The following is a 21,410-nucleotide window of genomic DNA, read 5'->3' as shown; positions in this document are numbered from 1 at the left end:
CTGAAGTCAGAGATGGAGAGACGTGTAAGAGAGTGAACCCTGCGGCGGGCCGCAGCCAGAGGGAGAGGAATGTGAGCCGCACTGGGGACGCCCTGGCCCCTGGGCCCACAGAGTCCGAGACCCATGCGCAGTAGCCCACCCCCGGCACTGAACGCCCGGGTGAAGTGGGCCGGGGCGCGGAGAAGCAGCAGCGGGGCTCGCGGGCGCGGTTCTCCGCAAGCCTCCCCTCCCCTCCTCTAGGCTCCCCACCCGGAGGCTGCTGGGCGGGCGGGCGCGGTTCCGGGGGTGGGCGGGCTGGGCGGGGAGGAGGCGGGGCCGCGGCATTGGCTTCACCAAGCGGCTCCCGCTCCCAGCCAGAGCGAGTAGAGCCTCGTCCAGCTCCGGCAGGCGGCGGGCCCAGGAGCGCAGCGCAGCTCAGCCCTATCCGCTAGCGCGAACTGAGCTGCTAGCCTAGCGCTGCCGCCGAAAGGCGGTGATGGAGGCAGGTGCTGCCGGCCGCACCATGGACTGGCCGCGCCTGCTGCTGCTGCTGCTCCTAGGGGTGAGTGCGTCGGAGGGAAGCCAACTCCCTTTCCCCTCATCGGAACCCCAAGGGGAGCCATGCGCCACCACCCAGGATACAGAACAGAACCTTAGAGTCCCAGATGCTGGGAGTGGGAGGCGGGGGAGGAGCTCCGAAGCCGGGACCCATGGCTTCTGAGTGTAGAGGCGACCCTGAGTCCCAGGGCAAGACCCGCGCACGGATGCCGGTCCTCGGGTACCGTAGGGGGTGTGTGTGGGGGGGTGTTGAGGGAGCTGGGAGGGGTCTCTCAGGAGGAAGTCATGGGGCTCTCGGATGTCTGGGTTCTTTGGAAGAAGTCACTTGAATGCTGGGATCCCGAGGGTCTTTCCGCCTCGGCATCAAGGTCTCTGGGGAGTCGTGCGACCAAACCAAGGCGAGAAGAGGGGTAGTGAGACGGGGACTAGAGATGTGAGGGGCCAGCGGGGCTGGGGCGGGGACAGGAGACGAAGGGATGGAACAATGGGGGAGGAGGTTAGAGGGACTGGAAGCAGAGGGGACAGGGAGTGGACAATGGGGACCGGCCAGACAATGGGGGGGAGGGGCGTCGGAAGGAGAGGTTCGCGGAGCGGGAGAGGGGTTTGAAGAAGGAATAGAAGTGAATCGAGGAGAGCAGAAAAAGGACAGCGAAAAGAGAGGTAGAGAGATGGAAGCAAAAAGGAAATCGGAGGGAGAAGCGAGCACGGACTCTAAAGTGGTCGCGGGCTGCCTTCCCACTGACGGACAGTGGGAAGAAAAAGAGCAGAGGCACGAACATTTCCCGCGTGTTCCAGCGCTCTTTCCCGCGGCCTCGCCCAGTACGGGAATTGCGGCTGGGTATCCTGGGCTGGGAAGGGAGCGCCCACTGCGTCTGGGCAAACCCGCTCCCCGCGTTCCCCTGCAGCCGGCGGACTCCGACCACCGCGTAGGCAGTTTGAAGCAGCGTGCCGGACTGGGTGGGATGGAGAGGTAATCCCCCTTATCTATCCGCGGTCTGGCCGCGGTCACATCTTGGGGTGCGGAGTGCTGGGAAGCACAAGGCGGTGACGGTCCCGGAGCGCGCAGTTCCCAGCTGCGCAGACAGGAGGTGGCCCGCAGGGGGCACTGCGGGGCGGGGGATTGACATCCGCAGCTGTGAGCGTGCCTAGGGCTGCGCACCGCACCCCTATTTCCATTAAGTTACAAGACTACAGCGCCGCGCCCACCTGGTTTCTTGGGTTCTTGAGCACAGCTGGATCGGGATCCTAACAGCGCCCTGCGCAGCTTTGGATACCGCTGAGCCGCTAACAAGGAGGGGGACTCCGACGACTGTGTCTGGAGGCGTTGACTTGGCAAAGGTTGTCAACTTCTCCTCAGGAGCACCTGAGCCCTCAGGGTAGTTCTAACAAGATCTTCAGGAGATGTGACAGGGTGCGTAGCCATGAACTGAATGCCCTGGAAGGTTGGCAATCAAAGTGTCTTCCTCACTCTCCCTGCCACCTTCATCTTTTATCTGAGCACTTGTACCTCCAAGTGCCCATTTTACTGAGGCTGAGGCTCTGAGACTTTAAACGACTTGACCAAGATCTCAAAGGAAGTTGGGTTAGAGTCATGGCTGGACTCCTCTTCGCCTGATACCCCCACCTCTCAGGAGGCAGCCCGAAGTCCCAGCTCTGCCTAAGAGCTGAGTTTCATGGCTGGGTAGGGTTGACACCATCCCAGGCGGTGGAATGTGGTAGTGGGTGGACAGAGATGCTCTTCCGGCTCTGGCCCTATTCCTAAAGCTCAGCCCCAGTTACCTGGAGCTGTCAGTACCTGTGGCTTTGTCTGGGGATGAGGGAGTGACTGTAGGCGCTTTTGCTGACTAACGCCGCTGTGTTTCTTGTCCGAAGGCGGGGACGGCAGGTGGAAAGGCAGGGAGGAAGGACTGGGGCGGCCTGTAGTCTGGATCTCCGAAGGGTGAGGGCGCAGGATGTGAACCCGGGCTGGAGAAAGTGCCCTGGTGGAAAGAAGAGGCGCAGAGGGAGGGGAGCTGGAGTCCTGGGGGATTGAGAAGGTGGACCACGCGCAGGACCTGCGGCCCGGCGGCTGTCTCCTTGGCCTCCACACCGGGCTGCTGTGTATGGGCGGGCTCTGCGCACCGCGGCCAGCCGAGTTTCTTCCTGGGCCGTGGCGAGAGTGCTGAAACCAGAGCGCGTCCCGGCGGGTCTGCTGGCCGGCCGCGCCGGTAATGGAGGCACTTTGTCATTCAGACGTCTGTAACTGGAGACGCTGGGCTGGCTAATGTGCCTAATAGGGATGCAGCAGGGAGCGCAGCAAATGAGCGGGCGTGAGTAACCCGGCTCGGGTGGAGGGTGGGTGGCGAGGCGACTCTGGGAGAGAAATAACGCCAACCCCTCTGTGCCAGCCCAGTCTGGCTCAAGCGCCTCCTTCCTCCCTAGTGGTCCAGGTGGGGAGGTGGGGATAATAAAATGTGTTGAGTGCCTACTACGTGCCTCGCACTGCCCTGGATACTTTGTCCTACGTTATTCAATCCTTAGAAGGTGCCAGCAAGGTACATTTGGTCGTTTCCGTTTTACAGTTGAGGTAGCAGAACCTCTCAGACTTTCAGGCGAGACCAGGCTCCCCCAGTTAGTGAGAAGAGCCTCTAAGTCTTTAGTGCCACGAACTTAGAGCCCCCACGCAGCACTCCTGCCCCCTCAAGTCTCCGCACAGCGTCATCCTAGGCCATTAACTCTTATCTACCACCCACAGCTCAACCACTAGCACAGAGGATGAGGGGCATCTGCCAGAGCCTCCCTTCTACAGAACCTCCAGATATTGAAAACCTCTCCCAGACCTGGCAGCAGCTATGCTCCACTAGACTGCGGAGCTCTTGGGTGATTAGGACTGACCACAAGGAAGCATCCATATACTTTTTTTTTTTTTTTAACTCAGGGAAACTCAAACACTGAGCCACATTCCCAGCCCTATTTTGTATTTTATTTAGAGACAGGGTCTCACTGAGTTGCTTAGAGCCTTAGCAAATTTGCTGAGGCTGACTTTGAACTTGCGATCCTCCTGTCTCAGCCATTGGGATGACAGGTGTGGCATGCATATACTTTAAACAGTTTTCTTGTGTTTCCTCTTAATCGAATTTTTAAAATTAAGGTTCTTAAAAGCCAATTCATCTAAGGGCACTTCCAACTTAGTTATCAAAAGCCCTGACACGGGGACTGGGGTTGTGGCTCAGTGGGAGAGTGCTCACCTAGCATGCATGAGGCACTGGGTTCGATCCTCAGCACCACATAAATATAAAGTAAAGACATTGTGTCCACCTAGAACTAAGAAATAAATCTTTTTTTAAAAAATGCCCTGAAATGGCAGAAATGAAAGGTTGTATACATTCTGGATAATGGTAAATCTTTCCATCAACTCTGAAATGAATAAGGGTCATAAAACAAATTGCAGACAAATGTGTCCGTCATTTTAATCAATCATTTTGGATCTGACTTTGGAGCACTTGGTCTTAGCTCTAGTCACCCCCACCCTGCTTGGGAAACACCCCCACCTACTGTGTCCTGCCTGGGGTCAGCAACTCAACTCACTAAAATAAGATTTTTGTTTCTTTTTTAATTTCCTTTTTCTTTTTCTTTTCTTTTTTCTTTCTTTTCTTTTTTTTTTTTTTTTGATACCAGGGATTGAACCTAGGGGCAATTAACCACTGAGCCACATCCCCAGCCCTTTCTAATATTTTATTTAGAGACAGGGTCTCACTAAATTGCTGAGGCTGGCTTTGAACTCACAATCCTCTTGCCTCAGCCTCCCAAGCCACTGGGAATACAAGCAGGTGTCAATGTGCTTGGCTAAGCTATTTCCTTGATAAGGAGCATTTACTGAATTCCCACCATATACTAGACATATTTGCATACATTGTTTCAGCATGTTTCAGCAACCCTGTGCTGTAGTCATGAACCCAGTGTTTTAGATAGGAAAGCCCAGATTAGGGAGATTAAGTAATGTACCCAGAGTCACAGAGCTATAAGTAGCAGATCTAGGATTTTATGATATAGGGAACATAAAACAAGCACAGGAAACACATAACCACTAATTATGTACACACACACACACACCCCCCCGCGGCCCATTCCAAAGTCTTGAGAGGACAGAGAGTACCAAGTATAGGGAGAGCAGGCTTCTTGGTAGAAAGGCTTGTCTTAAGCTAACACACCACCCACAAGTACCATAGACAGATCTCTCTCAGCTATCCAGAGCCCAGGTCCCTACTGGCCTCAATTAACTGAAACACAGCCAGAGGCTACAAAAGGCAGCAAGAAAGACATTCAAAAAGAGAAAAGAGGGGTCCCAAAGTGTACTGACACCTCATCATTTCCTACTTGCAGCAACCCATGAGGCGGGTGCTGTCATGATTACCAAACGGTGTGGAAACAGAGGCACAGAGAAATTCAAAACCTGTCCCTTGTCACAAAGCCCCTAAGTGACAAGCTAGGATTCAGAGCCGTGGAGACAGCAGAGGAGGAAGGCCCTACAGCTCACACATTTGGCTCACAGAACTGCCCTTCCCTGCTCAGTTCCTCCTGCACACCTTTTCCCCCAGGCCTGTGGAGGGACTCTACAAATTCAATTAGGCCTAACAAGTTAGGATCCTGTGGGAAGGAGCTGTTTCAGGTCACATCCTGGTAGCTGCTAGGAGTGCAATTGATACCTTGTCAGGAAGGGAAGAGATAGGAAGAAAAAAAAAAAAAAACTATGAAAAAGCTGACAGGGGAACTCAGAAAGACAAAAGTGTGGCAATTTGGGATAAAGAACACAAAGAGCATCATGGGCACCAAAGCCTAGAATAACTGCTGGTGTAAATAGCTATCGAGTCCCCGAGTCCTGGGGAAACCATAAAGGTTTGCTCCTGACACAAAGAAGTGTGCAGCTGCTACTGTGAGGATGAAAAACTTCAGGTGATTACAGCAGAAACTTTAACCCTGAGGGGACTCAGCCATTGAGAATTCCCCCCGAGTGCTAGTGAATTGAAGTCAAATGATATTTTCATATTCTTATATTCCATAAACATATACACTGGGTACCTATAAATGTGCCAGGAGCTGTGTCAGGCACTGGGATAAACTTATCCCCTGAAGCCGGTGGTTTAGCAAAGGAGTCTGTGAAGTGTCACAGTGAGCAAGGCAGCTCTGCCTCATGTGAGAGGTGTGTGGGGCCAATGGAACCATTTCTTCCTCAAGAAAGTGACATTTAAGCAGAGCCCTAAGCAATGAAAAGAAATCACAACAGACTGTTCTGGAGCCTGCATCTTACCCCAGACTCCAGGTCTGCAGATGTTCCCCTGCTGACACCTGGGGAAAGATGGTGGCAGCACCCATGAGTCCCCTTCTCTGCTGCCTGTGTCCTCACTGCCAGACTCCTGGGGACCATGGCTACCTCTTAGGCTGATTAGCTTGTGCATCCTCTGCCTCTTCTCTTTCCTTTCCTACCAAACCCTTGTGAGACCAAAGGATGTCTTAAAAGACTGCAGGTCATGGAGTTTCTTGACCTTGATCTGACCAACACGGAAGCAGAGGAATGCCCCAAATGACCTTGTAAAGCTCCCCTCTGGTCCCATGATCCAAGAGCCTATGCTTCTCAGCATCAAATGGAGGCTGCCCAGTCTGGAGCCAGCAAAGCAGGCTTTGGAATTTTATTGGAATAAGTTGCTTTTTTTATTTTGTTTTAAAGTAACAGAAATTTAAAGCAAGCCTCCAGCAGCCCCTCCCCCTAGGGAGTCTAGTGCTAAATTGTTCCATCCATGAGCAAAGATGCTTCAGTGGCAGGAATCTGACTCCCCTTTCCCCTAGTTCCAGCTCTGTTCCCAGTGGCCACATGGGAGGAATAGAGATGGGGAGGGCTGCTGGCTGGAAATCAAACCCTGGTGGGGTAGGGCTGCTGGGTGGTGAGAGCAGTCACTGTCTCATTGATGACAGGCATCCTTTTCTCTGTATCTTGGCGCCAGACTCCTACCCGTCAGCTGGTCCTTTGCCCTGGCACCAAGCTGTCACCATCTCTATCTATGGAGAGATGATAACTCCAAGAGGGAGATCCGGCCAGGCCAAAACTCCCTAGTACAGAGTTAGGATTTGAACCCAAGACCCTAGACCTCTGGCTTCTGCTCTTGGGCTCAAACACCTCCCCTTTGATATTTAATATGTGGAGTTCAGACCCTGAGGAAGGTGTTGCTAGCCTTTGTTAGAAAAAGGTCCTCCTCTGGGTAAATGCAGCCTTGCAGGTGTGAAGCTTAGCAAGTAGAGTCTGGGCCAGATTTCAGCTCTGCTCCCCCCGCCCCACCCCCATGGCTGGGGTTTCTGTGCAAGCTGCAACCTGTCCAGTCATCCATGACACCCTACCGGAAGGCCCTCCATTGAGTCTCCAGCCACCTTCCCCATGTGGTGTGTCCTTAGGATTCCAGGTGGGGCTGTAACCCCAAAGTGAACTTTGCAGAAGGTTCGTATCCCAGGCTCTGACCTCACACTCCAGCAGCCTGTAGGGGTGCGTTGTCCCCTACTGCCTTCCTTCCCGCCAGCTTTGATGTGCCTAATGCTTCCCTGGTGAGCTCATCCCAGCCCAGGTGGTTCCAATAGAAAGCATTAGGAGGGGGCCGTTTGATCCCCCCCTTGGAAGACACCCGCCTTTCTCTTGCCATTCTGACCCTCTGATCTCCCCCAACCTAGGTGTCCCTCGGAGGTGCCCAGGAGCCATGTCCCACAGGCCTGTACACCCACAGTGGCGAGTGCTGCAAAGCCTGCAATGTGGGGGAGGGCGTGGCCCAGCCCTGCGGAGCCAACCAGACTGTGTGTGAGCCCTGCCTGGACAGTGAGTACGGGTGGTGGCCAGGAGAGCAACCCAGGGGAGTCTGAGCGCTCTGCCTCCTCGTGGGGGCCCCTGCCCACCACTGTAGAGCAGAGAGGAGATGCTGAGACTGGGTGAGGGAAATGTACTGAGGGAGGAGGGAGGCCTGGTGGGGGACCCCCGGGGGGTGTTCCTTCCCAGCTTCTAAGCAGAGAGGCTGGTAGAAGAGTGTGGCCAGGCATCCAAGAGAAGCTGATGCTAAGACCAGCTAAAAATAACTTCTGCACTGCAGAATCAATGGCTGCAACTTACCCTCCATGTATGGGGGTTGGGGGGAGGATCAAATCCTGGCTGCTCTGGAGACTGACCTTGGGGGATCCTGGGAAGGCGTGATGCCTCCCTCCCCCACAATGTTTCTCCAGCTTTGACCAAGGAAGCAGAGCTTCCCTGAGGCAGCAGGGATGGGGGCTGGAGGCTCCAATGATGGCCTGGGGGGGGGGGCAGGGGAGTAGGGCACTGTGGCTATTCCTTCCTGGAACTTCCCTCAGGAGGAAAGAGAACCCTTTTTCCCGGGGCTGCTGGATGAGAGAGACAGAGGGATAATGGGTCTAGGTCCCTTGGCCCTAGTCTTGTCCAGGGTCTGAATTCTGTGCCATTTTGAGTCAGAAGTCTGAGTCTGTATTGGATACCCCTGTGCTCAGTGACTGCCTTGGGCCCACAGACTCAAGGACCATTTCCTATCTGCTGCCAATTAGATCCTCCTGTCTTCTTGGCATTAATTACTGAACCACATCCCCAGCCTTTTTTTTTTTTTTTTAATATATATATGTTTTATTTAGAGACAGGTTCTTGCTAAGTTATTTAGGGCCTTGCTAAGTTGCTGAGGCTGGCTTTGAACTCATAATCCTCCTGCCTCAGCCTCCTGAGCCACTGGGATTACAGGCATGTGCCACTGCAGGGGACCTCCCCTTACTTTTTAAACTCCCTGGGAACAAGGGTACAGAGCTGGGACCTCTAAGGCCATCTGCTGGCTAGTCTGACCTTGGGATGCCACCTCCCCTGGTCTATCTTCCAGGCAACTCCTGTGTTCCCCTGAACACACTATCTTTCCATTACCGTGCTTATGAATTCTGTGATCCTCAAGTTCCATCCCCAGCACAGGGACACCCGACCTGGGTGGGAAGGCTTTGCCACCTTGCCATCTGGCACCTTCCCTAACCCTGGTCAAACACAGTGGGTCTCCATTCCAGGACAGGGTTAGTCACATGGGTATCCTAGAACAGCCAAAGTCTGCCTCTCTCTCATTGTCTACACACCAGCCTAGGGCTCTCCTCTCTGGACCCATCCCCTAGGATGGGACCCCACTTCCTTCTGTAGGGGATCAGAAGAGGTCAGGTGGGGACAGGACCGGGAAGTCCGGGGTCTTTGTGAAGGGAGCAGAGGCAGTTCAGAGACATTGCAGGAACCTTCCCATCCTCCCGGCCCTTCTTCCCCTCCCTCCACCCCCTGCCTCCTCCAGCTGTGTTAACAGGCTGCCTTTACAAGCCCACTTTATGGATGGAAACCCCAGTGGACTTTCCCTCTACCCTCAAAACGTTTCTACAAGGAAACCTATTAAGCCCTTGCCTTCATGCTGTGCCAAAAAAGACCACATTTTTCACACCACCTAAAGCCCTCTCCCAGGAGTTTTCTGCTGATTTCTGTGTTTTACCAGGAGCAGGGCTCTCCTCCTCCTCTCCAGTGTGACTAGAACCTGCCCCCACCTACTGCCAGATAGGACCCTCTTATGTGTACACATGGGACATCCTGCCTTGAGGTTAGAAGTCCTTTCTGCTACCTGCCACCCAAATTCACTGAACTTATCACTGCCCACCCACAGGACCCAACCTTATAGGATCCCTGCTATGTATAAAGTGCTTTTACCATGGGGCTTCATTTATTCCTCACTACAACCCTTTGCATGGAGATATTATTCCCTATTTTATAGAGAAAGAAAAAATCTCAGAGAGGTTAAGTAAAATACCCAGAGTCACACAGCTAATAACTGAAGGAAGCAAGTTTGAATCAGATCTTCCTGCTTCCCAGGAAGAGAAACACAGGGTTCCTCTGGGGGAACTGATTGGAAACTAAAGTATCCCCACTGGCTCTTTCCCTCCATCCATTCTTCTCTCTCCTGTCCCAAGTGAAAGTGTCTGTTTCACTTCTCTCCAGATTTTCTTTTCTTGTGTCCCATCCCTGATCTAAGATATGAGTCTGCGCTGCACCCAGTCTCTTGATGCCTTTGGGTGATATTGAGACCCGGCCTCCAGCGGGTACCCATTTCCCTCCCATAGCCTTTCTACTTTTGCTTCCATATTCTGAGGACTCTGTCCCTCCCTGATTCTGGGTTCCTCAATCTATGCTCTCCCTACCCTTGGAATCAGGATAGGTGCTCCTGGATTCAAACTGGCACAGAGTTCTCCACCCAGCTCCACCCCTACCCCCACACAAGGAGGCAAGTATCCTGGCACACCCCACCTCCTCTTATTCTGAAGCTCACATCCATTTGTTAAGTGAGCGTTAGTCAAGAGTGAGTTTGGAAACCTCCCTTTACGCCAGCTAAAAGGGTGGAGGACCATATAGGCAAGTCCTTCTTGCTTTTTAACTCCAATCCCTCCTGTTGTATTTGAACTTTCTTGCTTAGAGTGCCATCCCCACCCTCAAGAACCAAGCCCGTGCATGGGTGGGAAATTCCACTGTCTAACCCTAGTCACTCCCAGCATGCCACACCTGAGCCCCCACCTGCGGAGAGGGATGGAAGGGCAATTGAAGCACAGGCTCCCCAGTGGAAGGCCTGTCCTGCTTGGGCTGGGTTCACAGCCTAACTCTGGCCTGCGGGGAGGGCTGGGTGGAAACCAGGCTCAGATAATGCTTTAATCATGCTGGGAAGAAGAGATACAGGGCTGAGAACTCTCTAAGATGATTTGCCAAGGAATTTACAGGCACCAGCTGGGTTACCAGGTGACTCCTCAGGGCCAGCGCTTCTGAGCCCTGGAGGATGGGGCTCCTGGCCCTTTTCCCAGTCCCTGTCACCAGCTTTCTAGGGCTAGGATCAGGGTCTCTAGGGAAGAGGGTGGGAATCGATAAAGGGAAGAACTCAGAACTAGAGAGTTAAGCACCTGGCCGGCGATGGAGAGGGAGGGACTCCAGATCCTGCATCCCAAGTGCCCAAAGAGCAGATGACTAAGTTTAGTATCCATTGCTTCCCTTCCGGTTCCCCCGACCCTCAGGTGTGACGTTCTCCGACGTGGCGAGTGCCACCGAGCCGTGCAAGCCGTGCACGGAGTGCGTGGGCCTGCAGAGCATGTTGGCGCCGTGCGTGGAGGCCGACGACGCCGTGTGCCGCTGCGCCTATGGCTACTACCAGGACGAGATCACCGGCCTCTGCGAGGCGTGCAGCGTTTGCGAGGCGGGCTCGGGCCTCGTGTTCTCCTGCCAGGGCAAGCAGAACACCGTGTGCGAGGAGTGCCCTGATGGCACGTACTCCGACGAGGCCAACCACGTGGACCCGTGCCTGCCCTGCACCGTGTGCGAGGACACCGAGCGCCAGGTCCGCGAGTGCACGCGCTGGGCAGACGCCGAGTGCGAGGGTGAGCGCAGGTCGCGAGTGGTGCTGGGGGAGTCTCGAGAAGGGCGCCCTCTGGAGGTCGCGAGGGGCCCCGCCTGGTCTTCTAGGGCAGGCTTGTGACCTCCAGCCAACAGGCACCCTCCCCAGCCTCAGTCCCTCCTGTGACCTGAGGGAGGAGGTGATTCCGATCCTATCTCACCGCAGAACCCCTTTCACTATTTTCTTCTTTGGGCACAGTGTTGGGAAAGCCAGCATTCTCATCTTCTAGGGCGCAGTTACTACATTGTAACTCGTGTTCTGGGACCTCATTCATCTGTGGCTGCCGGCCAGTAATTGGATGGGCAGCAGACAGTGGCTGGAAGGGGGCCACCGCCTTCAGAGTCCAAAACAGGGCATGTTCCGCGCTGAGGCAGGCTTTCTGAACTGGAAACTGGAGTTGGGACCCTTTGGCTGTGAGTCCTGGGCTAGGTTCATGGTGGCTTTTGGCTCTGGGACCTGGGATAGAATTCACCCTGACACCTCAGGGAGGTCACTCCTGTCTCTGGACCTCAGTCTTCTCACTGGCCTATGGTTGCCAGGGTCACTGAAGGTTAGGGAACACTTGGTGAGGGTGGCCCACTTCATCTTATTGTGTCCGGGGGCACCCAACAGTCCCTGTGGCGGTTTTCTGAAGGTTGAGATTGAATACAGAGAATAATAAGATCATGGAGGAAGGAGTTCTGTGGCAGAAAAAAGGGTTCTGAGGCAGGCATGGGGTGTGGAAGTCTGTGGACAAGGTAGGGTACAAACAGAGGGGAGCTGGGTGTGCCCGCCTTGGCCAGGTCTGGGGCCTTAAGGAGATAGGAGGAGGAAGCACACTGGGAATCAGGGCAGAACTGTTTTGTTGGTAACGTTCACCGCAGGGGGAGATGGGAGGCTTTTCCATTGCCAAGAGAGATTGGCAGTGCCTTTACATTGTTTCCATCATCCTGTGGCCACGCACCCATTAAGCTGCTTCCCCTAGAGAGCTAACCTCAGGTTGCCCTCACTCTGAGCAGCAACACAGTGTCTCCTCCAGCTGGATGGGAAAGAGCTAGCTGGGGCTCCCATCCATTGGATGAGGCAGGCAGGGGCCCAGCACCAAGTTCCCAGCTGGGGCAGAGGAGAGTCCCAACTTCAGAATTCCCAGTCAGATGGGAGCTGGGCACCCTGGCCCCAGGGAGACTCCATTCTGACCAGGACTCGGACATACCCAGTACTCTGGGAGGACTGCTGGGGATTCGTGAGCTCCCCAGGGAGGAGGGTGGAGAAGGACCTCAGTCTTCTCACTGAGCGGTTAAAATGGGAAGAGGCAGGGAATGTGTTTGCAGCTTTCTTCATGAGGGAGGCAGGTGAAGGAGGATTGGGGTGGAGACCCCAGGGTGGTTCTGGTGGAGACTGCCAGGGGTCAGGAGACAGGCAGCTGGCAGCTGGCTCCAGGCAGAGCAGGGAGCGTTTCTGCAGCCAGGCAGCAGGCCACTGGGCAGCACAGTTCCATGGGCAAGTCTGGGCTAGCAGCGGGGATAGTCCAGGATGCGGTTAGAGCCAAGAAAGGTGACAGTGGGAGGAGGGGTGAGCTCTGCCTTTTGGGGCATTCACAGCGTCCTCCCAGATGCCATCTGGCTTTCCCAGCCTTGAAGGGAGCGGGTACCCCTGAGGGGTGTATTTACCCCTGTCCTGGCCCCCTTTCAGCTCCGGCCTCTGCAGGGTTAAATGTTAACTCCAGGGCAGAGGGTCCATTTCAGGAAATGGAACTTGATTCTCGGCTGGGTTACCCCCTCCCCTCCAGTACACCACGCTTTCCTGCCTAGACATTTCAGGTATCAACAAGGTGACTCACCCACCCTCAGGGCAGAAGTCTCCCTGTGAAGTTTAGGAAGAGGTAACCTGGTCCCTCCTTCCACCCCCAAGTCTGATAGCTTCAATTCCGGAAATGGCTGTCAGGACCTGCCAAGGGCTCTGTGGGTTGGAATGCTAGTGGACTGGCCACATCTGGATCTCATCCCCTACCCCCATCATGAGGGACCCCAGAGGTGAGGGGAAAGGCCCCAGGCATTCAGCTCTGTCTTTAGCCTGGCCTGCCCCTTGACTGCCCCCTCCCGGCTACTCTTGTCTCTGTAAGGGCCTGGTTCACCCCCCAGCCCCACCCATGCCCCTTCAGCCTCTGGGTCCCGGGTATCCATCCGAGCTGAGCTAGATCTGCAGCCTCTGGGTTCCAGCTGCCACCCAGTCTGCCCAGTCCCTTAACAGGTTATGAGAAGACCCTCCCCAGTCTAGTACCCTGTCTGGGGCTCCCAGAAGAGGGGCTGTGTCTTCTCCACTTCCCACCCCTCCTCCCTCCACCCACTCCCAGGACTGGGTGGGGGAGGGGTGGGGTGGAGCAGCAGATGGCAACCCTGTCCCCACTGCCAGTCAAATGGATCCCAAACTCACATCTGGAGGCCTTACCCCCGAGAAGGTGCTGAAAATGAGGACCTTTGAAGCATCTTGGTCTTGAGCCTAGGAGGCCTAGAAGACTGGCGGACAGCTTAGACTCCAACTTGGGTGGGCACACTGGGGGCTGGGAGGGGCTGAGCTGGGAAGCAGGTGCCCTCGCTTTCACCCTGTTGGCATGCCCTGTCTGTTTTTGTTCCCTGCCCCAGGCGTGGGAAGTGAGGATGGATGGGGTAGGTACCTTCGCCCAGACAAGTACCCCCAGGCCATTCAGAGCTACAACCCCTAGCACGGCCCCTGGATGGGGGGTAGAATGGAAAGTCCCACCCACTGTTGCCAGGAGGTGCCAAGGCCCCTGCCAGGGAGGCTGGCAATACCTAGTTGGCATGAGAAGGCCTAAGTGGGTGGCTGGGCACAGTCTCTCTCCCCTAGAGCAGTGGACAGTACCTGCCTTGCAGGCCTCGATCTACCAGCGCCTGCTTCCTGCCAAGGAGGGTCCTGGCTATCTGACACAGTCTTCCCTGGGTGGCAGGGCCAGGTGGTATAGGGACAGGGCAGGAATCAGGCTACTCACTGACAAAGGGCTGCTAGGAGGGAAGCAAGCCAGCTGCACTCCACCCCCAGTCCAGGCCTGAGAGACAGGAAGCTGAGCGTGCCCCTCTGGGACATGCAACTCTCTGACCAGGCCTGAGTGCCCTTGTCCCTCCTTAGGGCTGTGGTCATCTAGACACTCTGGGGCCGGCTTGAGGTTTCCCTATGGCTCAGGCATCTTTGCATGTTTGCCCCACACCAGGCTACAGGGTGCTCAGGAGGGGCAGAATAGAGGTCTAGGTCCACCGCCCAAGATGGAAGGGAGCTTAGAGACCATTCCTAATAATAGTCCCATACTCTAGATGGGGAAATCGAGGTCCCACCAGGGACAGAGCTGATAGGGATCCCGGTCTCCTGGCTTGTAGCTCTCGCTGTCCTCCACCAGCATGACATCATGCACAACTCCCAGCTCCCAATCTGGAGCACAACAGCTTGGTGCCCGAGCACCCAGAACCTGGGGGTGAGACCTCAGGAAGAAGCAATGGAGTGGGCCAGACCTGAGGGGAAGGGTCTGGAGGGGAGAGGGCCTTCATCCTGCGCCCTTTTCCTCTAGAGATCCCTGGTCGTTGGATTACACGGTCCCCGCCCCCGGAGGGCTCAGACAGCATGGCCCCCAGCACCCAGGAGCCCGAGGTCCCTCCAGAACAAGACATCATAGCCAGCACGGTGGCAGATGTGGCGACCACAGTGATGGGCAGCTCCCAGCCCGTGTTGACCCGAGGCACCACTGACAAGCTCATCCCTGTCTACTGCTCCATCCTAGCTGCTGTGGTTGTGGGTCTCGTGGCCTATATTGCCTTCAAGAGGTAAGAGGGGCACCAAGGGGACAGAAAGCAAGGACATTTGTCCTCAAGGAGGGCTTTTCCCTTTCCTTGACCTGAAAACACACACCCTTTTGAGGGGGGGGGGGTGGTAACTGAGGATTGAACTCAGGTGTGCTCAACCATTGAACCACATCCCCAGGGTTTTTTTTTTGTTTTTTTTTTTTTGAGACAGGGTCTTGCTAAGTTGTTTAAGGCCTTGCTAAGATGCTGAGGCTGGCCTCAAACTTATGATCCTCCTTTCTCAGCCTCCCAAATCGCTGGGATTACAGGCATGCACCATGGTGCTGGCACGTGAACCCTTTTGGCTCAACCCCAAAGCAGGCTCACCCTTATTCACCCACCACTGTCCCACTACGGGACATGGTAGGTCAGGAGGGTGAGGAAAAAATATGCCCTGTGTTGTCCTGGCTCCAACCACCCCCACCCCACTCCCAAGCTGTTCCCTTCCTTCCCTGACTCCCCTCAACTCCAACTGCTTGTGTCCTTATTTCTCAATCCCGCTCACCCCAAAGCTACCTGGGTATGCCTGTGTGTGTCTCTTCCCTTTTTTATGTCACCCTTGGGCTCCTATGGCCCATATCCAGGAACCTAGGATGAACAAGGACTCCTGGAAAGCATTAAATATATTTTCCATTTTTAAAAAATGTTGTTTTGTAGTTGTAAATAGACGGAATGCCTTTATTTTATTTGTTAATTTTTACGTGGTGCTGAGGATCAAACCCTGATTCCTGATTCCTGCCCCATGCATACTAGGCAAGCGCTTTGCCACTGAGCTACAACCCCAGCCCTATTTTCCATTTTTTCAGGTTTGTTTACAAAACTGCAAAAAAGACCAATATCTTTTTTTTTCCCTCATGGAACTGGAGTTGGAACCCAGGACCTCCCTCATGCTCAGCAAGCTTTTCCCCACTGGGCTCCCTTCCCAACCCCAACCCCCACCCCCAGACCAGTATGTTCTAAAACAAAGAGTAACCCCCGCCTCCATTATCTCCCCCAATCTTACTCCTCTCTTCTCTGGAATCTGTTTGGAATGTACCCTTCCCAACCATTTTCTGTGCATTTTGTTTATATATATATATATATATATATATATATATATATATATATATATATATATAAACTTCTTAAAATTGCATGTAAACACATAGGGTTTTTGATTAAAAAAAAAAAAAAAGCCCCAGGGGATCACACTATTCATAGTCTATGAGATACTTTTTCACTCCGTCCTCCTCAGGAGAACTTTCCTTGGGACATAGATTATCTGGACATTTGGAACCACACATCCGATAATCTGGATGGACATTGTTTAGTCATTTTCCTCCTGATGGACATTGGGTTTGTTTTCGGGTTTTTGTTATTGCTTATAAGTGCAGAGGAGATCCTTGGACATATCATTGCTCACATGTGGGAGTATTTTAGAAGGGTAGATTGGGAAAAGTGGAATTTCTGGAAAGTTGTTTATGAGCCCCATGGATTCCTGAATGTTTGTTGCCCACTTGCAAAATGTCCCCTACCCATACGGAGCTTTTCCTGTGTGCAGGGGGTGTAGATATGTAAGGCAACAAGACACTGTGGGGGCCTTCCATGCCCCCCAGGCCCCTCCCCACACATCAGGGTACCTTGGCTGCACTGGCTAGTCCAGCCACTCACTCTGAGACCTGGCCTGTTCCCTGGCTCCAGGTGGAACAGCTGTAAGCAGAATAAGCAGGGTGCTAACAGCCGGCCTGTGAACCAGACGCCCCCACCTGAAGGAGAAAAACTCCACAGTGACAGTGGCATCTCTGTGGACAGCCAGAGCCTGCATGACCAGCAGCCCCACACGCAGACGGCCTCAGGCCCTGGTAAGTGTCAGGGCAGGGCAGGGCAGGCGCAACTGAGGCAGGACACCGGGCATGATGGAGATTAGCTATAGGAGGGGCTGGCTAAACTGCTAAACTGCCTTTGCAGAAGCCTGGGAGAGGCTGGGAGAGGGGAATGGGAAAGAGAGGTCTTTTCCAACGGGGCATCTTGGGAAATGGAGGCTTTTACTAGCTGAACATTCAGACTCATCAAGCTAATTGTCCCCCCTGGGGGCTAATTACTGCCCAAAGTAGCTGCAATTAGCCTCCTGCCCTGGACTTCTGGGGAACAAGTGGTTAAGTATGTACCCTAATTAGTGGCCCACAGCCGGACTCCAGGACACTCGCTGCAGTTGTCTGGAGCTGAGGAGCCCTGTCTCCTGCTCTGCCTTGGGCTCTACTTTGGTTAATTGCGGGGTGGGGGGGGTGTAGGGGGCAGGGGAGCTATGGGTGAGGGAGGGACGGTGAGTCAGCATCCCCCAGCCCCCACCTGGCCCTGCCTCCTTCAACGAACTCATCTTGGCCATCCCTCTGCCTCTTGCCCCAGATTGTGGTGAGAATGTCTTGGGCCCACTGGGGCGGGGGCAGGGGCAGGACCTGACTTCTCTGGGTTCTTGGCAGCACTCAAGGGTGACGGAGGCCTCTACAGCAGCCTGCCCCCAGCCAAAAGGGAGGAGGTGGAGAAGCTGCTCAACGGCTCTGCTGGGGACACCTGGAGGCACCTGGCGGGCCAGCTGGGCTACCAGCCTGAGCACATAGACTCCTTCACCCACGAGGCCTGCCCTGTCCGTGCCCTGCTTGCCAGCTGGGCCGCCCAGGACAGCGCGACGCTCGATGCCCTCTTGGATGCCCTGCACCGCATCGAGCGACCCGACATTGCGGAGAGCCTGTGCAGCGAGTCCACGGCCACGTCCCCTGTGTGAGCCCACCAGGGAGTCCCTGCCCTGCCCCCACGTTCTGAGGATGGATGCTCCAGCCAACCCCCATGGAGCCCATCCCCCCTGGGGTGGGCCAGCCTGGCAGAGCTGAGCTCCTCTGGGCAGGGCCTCGAGCCCAGGCCCCCAAACCACAGCCCTGTCGCTGCTCCTGTGTGGCCCCCTCGCTTCTGATCACATTCCCTCTCAAGCAAGAGAAGGGAGCCTCCCCACCCCTGCCTCTCGCCATCTTGGGCCTTCTCCTTCCTTCTCCCCACTGCTGGGTGGGCCAGCCCCTCCCACCTAGCAGGTGTCCTATCTGGGGGTCTGACGCCAGGGATGGTATTGGCAGTGGTGACAAGCCCCCAGAGACTCAGAAAGAGGTACTAAGGAACCAGAGCCATGGACTCTACACTGTGAACTTGGGGAACGAGGGAGCATTCTAGTGGCCTAAACCCCTCCAACCCTCCTGCTCCTCCCTTCTGGCCTAAGAGGAAGAGGATCAGAGAGTCCTGTCTGTGCTGGAAGCAGGTTTGAAAGCCAGTCCACCCCCTTCCTTTTATACATAGGCCCAGAGAGGCAGAGACTTCCCAAAGCACCCAGCAATGGTGAGGTCAAATACAGGCTGACACTATCCTCTTGAAATGAGGGACCTTAGGTTTTTCTTGAGGCTGGGTGAGGGGGATCAGGTGACCTTCAGGGAAATGTCTTGAAGCCAAGTTCATTCCAGCCTCCACCATCTCCAGGCCCCTAACCCCTGTGGAGATGGATGCCTGCCCTCAGCTGGCCCACTGACATCCTGATGGAGTCAGGTCTGGGGCTGGGGAAAGGGGTTCCACCTCCCTCTTCCTGTTCCCACTCAGGCTTATCCATGGGAAGTGGCCTTAGTATATTGGTGCCCTCTGCCCTGGCACAGACCTGGAGCCAACACTGGCCCCTAGAATCAGCCCTAGGGGTCAAGGACTAAGGACCCCCCACTTCGCACTGTGAGTGTGCACAGGAGTACGCATGCGCACGCGCACATGCACACCCGGGATGGGTCATTTTGCTTTTCTCCACAAGTTTTTTCTCTCGGGCCGAGACTGAATTCTGTCAGGACCATTGCCAGAGAAGCAGGAGAGGGAGCTGAGCTCTGCTGGGGCGGTCTTCCTTCGCCCCCAGGTTTGGCCGGCCGTGGACCCACCGACCGCTGAGGCTTGAGCTGGCGTCTGTCTGCCAAGGGCCTGTGCGTGGAGGAATGCACCCCATCCTCCCCTTTCCAAAGCACGGGTTTGGCTGGGCCCAGAAGCTTGCAGTGAAGAAAAGTGGGCCAGTGGGGGTTAGGATACAAGAAGGGACACAGTGGGACCGGGAGGACCCTGTGAGGGAATGTTTTCCTTAGCATAGCCAGAAAGGGACCACAAGGTCTCACTGACGTCTTAGCCCCTCCCTGGCCTTTTGTGGTTTGCTTGCTGTTGGAATGAGTGCGGCTCCCCCTATATTTAGCATGAAGGAGCCCCAGGCAAGGTGTGCTCGGACCGCCACCCCTCCCTCATCCAGGGTTCTCCCAACCCTGCGTAAGGGACTAGGAGCATTGCACGTGATGGCATTTCGTCGACCTTAATCTGCGATGAGAGGAGGGACCCCACCTGCTGGCCCCTCACCTGAGCACCTGGGGAGTGGGACAGTCCGAATGTATTTATTTTCCTCCCCAGCGGCAGGGGAGGGGGTGGGGAGCCGCGAGTATGTTTTAGCATGTGTTGGTTCTGGAGCCCCTCCTGCCTCCCTTTGGGCTGGGATTAAACCCTTTTGACCCTACAGCTGGGGACTGAGCTCCAGACCCCCCCTGTCACCCTCCCTGTCACCTCCTCTTTGCATCCTGTGTAATCATTTCTTGGGCCCTCCTGAAACCTACACCTAAAACATAAGTGATGAGCATTAAATAGCAAAGAGAAAAAAATATATATAGTGCAAAGAGATTTTCTGGGAATCCCCGTGGTTTGAGTTGGTTGGGGCTGTGGGATGTCTGGGGCCCCGGGCATCATTTCTAACTCAGTGAATTCCTCTCCTACTTTTTCCTCCAAGAAATTGGGGGCGGGGGCGGGGGGGGTGGCTTTATCAGGAATCCAGCAAGCTCACATATACAGCCCTGAAGCTCATTTAAGTGGGGGTGGGGAGGAGTAGAGGCCCTTCGCCCCCAGACTGTAGAGAGGGAAAGTAAAAATGGCCATACAGGAAGCTGGCCAAGCTGTGAACTTGACCAGATGTCAGAAGTGAAACTGACCACAGGAGAGCCAGGGGCTTGCTAAGAAGGCCAGGTCACAACCTCACAGCTCCCAGCCACCCACGTGGCCTGTGAGACACGCACACACAGAATCTGGCTCCAGATGGCCTGGTGGGAGGCTGGCTGGCCTGGCCTGGAGTCAGACAGGCAGGTCCCTCCCTCCTGGCTCTCCTGGGCAGGTCCTAACCCCAGGCTGCTGCCTGCCTGGCTGTGGGACCTGCCTGGCTCAGACCTGGGAGCTCCTGGGGCTATAGGGTTCCTGGTCCCAGGCCTGTGCCCCACTTGAAGCTGGCTGGGCAGGTGGTCAGAACTGCTTGGTCTCTGCTGTTGTTTGTCCAGGTCCTCTCATGGGACTGGCTGTGGTCATAGGGAAAGGCTATAGGAATCTTGTTCTTCCCAGGAAGAACAACACAGCCTTCCTGATTTCCAGATCCAAGGAGAGGGGCCAGCAAGGCCCAGCCAAGGGGTGGAGGGGAAGGCTTTTGTCTCCCACCTCAGCCACACTGAGACAGTGGTGAGGAAGACATGGGTGTGGCAGGCAGGGACTCAGAGGACCGAAGAGAAATGATCCTGGTACTTGGAAAGCCCCTGGTGTGATGGGAGTCTCTGTCTTGAGGGAGCCTCCTGTCTGATGGAGGAGGCAGTCTCAGACCTGAGGATATTTCTGATCTGATGAGAGCGGCACAACTCCTGTCCTTAGAGAGACCCACTTTCAGATGAAAGAAATACAGTCATTGCCCTGAAGGAGCCTCTTGTTTGGTAGGAATGGCCAGATGCTGACTGGTGGAGTAAAGTGATACAAACCCTGCCTGTACCTTTCCATTTTAGTGCTGAGGACTGAACCCTGGGGTGCCTCATCACTGAGCTACATCCATGTGCAGCTCTGTTTGTTATTTTTAAATTTTGAAACAGGGTCTTGGCTAAGTTGCTCAGGGCCTCGCCAAGTTGCTGAAGTTGGCCTTGAACTTGTGATCATCATCCTGCCTCAGCCTCCCCAGTTGCTGGGATTACAGGCAAGGCACTGCAGCTCAGCTTATTTATTATTTTATTTATTTTGAGATGGAGATCTTGCTATGTTGCTCAGGCTGGCCTTGAACTCCTGGGCTCAAGTAATCCTCCTGCCTTGGTCTCCCAAGTTGCTAGGCACACACCAACAAGCCCAAATTATGATTGGACATTCTTTAGGAGGATAGAGAACAGACGGGCCCTGGGTGATGTGCACTGCCATATTAGGGTGATTGGGGGTCCCGGTCCAGACCTACCCACACCCAGGGTCAGGGAAGGGACATGGAAGCTGAGCTCCTGAGGATGAGTGGGCTAACAAGCCAGGGGAAGAGAGTGTTTCTGGCTTTGGAAACAGCTGGAGCAAGAGCCCTGGAGGTGGAGGGGACAGAGCCGGCCTGGGGAGGCTCCTGTGTCTGGAGCCCAGAGAGTGAAGGGAGGGAGGGCAGCGGGCCAGATGGGCCAGGGCTTAGGAGGAGTCTGGCTGAGGGGTCTGGACTGCATTCTTTGAACACTGGGAATGACGAAGGGTTCAAGCTGTGAGCTGCTGCCCTTACATTTGCTTTTTTTTT

At 55.0% G+C, this 21,410-nt stretch overlaps 1 protein-coding gene across 1 annotated transcript; it reads left to right on the top strand.

Moving 5' to 3' along the window:
* Nucleotides 1-367: 367 nt before the first annotated feature.
* Ngfr (nerve growth factor receptor) lies at nucleotides 368-19,514 on the top strand. The gene is made up of 6 exons (XM_046420427.2): nucleotides 368-541; nucleotides 7,231-7,372; nucleotides 10,618-10,977; nucleotides 14,551-14,803; nucleotides 16,502-16,662; nucleotides 17,281-19,514. Exons 1-6 carry the CDS (start codon nucleotides 476-478, stop codon nucleotides 17,580-17,582), a joined length of 1,284 nt encoding a protein of 427 aa, XP_046276383.1. The 5' UTR covers nucleotides 368-475; the 3' UTR covers nucleotides 17,583-19,514.
* The last annotated feature ends 1,896 nt before the right edge of the window (nucleotides 19,515-21,410 follow it).

This window comes from Marmota monax, unplaced genomic scaffold (assembly GCF_021218885.2).
Source record: "Marmota monax isolate L192 unplaced genomic scaffold, Marmota_monax_Labrador192_F-V1.1 WCK01_AAM20220418_F8-fsc00064, whole genome shotgun sequence".
Taxonomy (NCBI): Eukaryota; Metazoa; Chordata; class Mammalia; order Rodentia; family Sciuridae; genus Marmota; species Marmota monax.
Note: the sequence above shows the minus strand (reverse complement) of the source record. Positions and strands in the feature narration are given on the sequence as shown.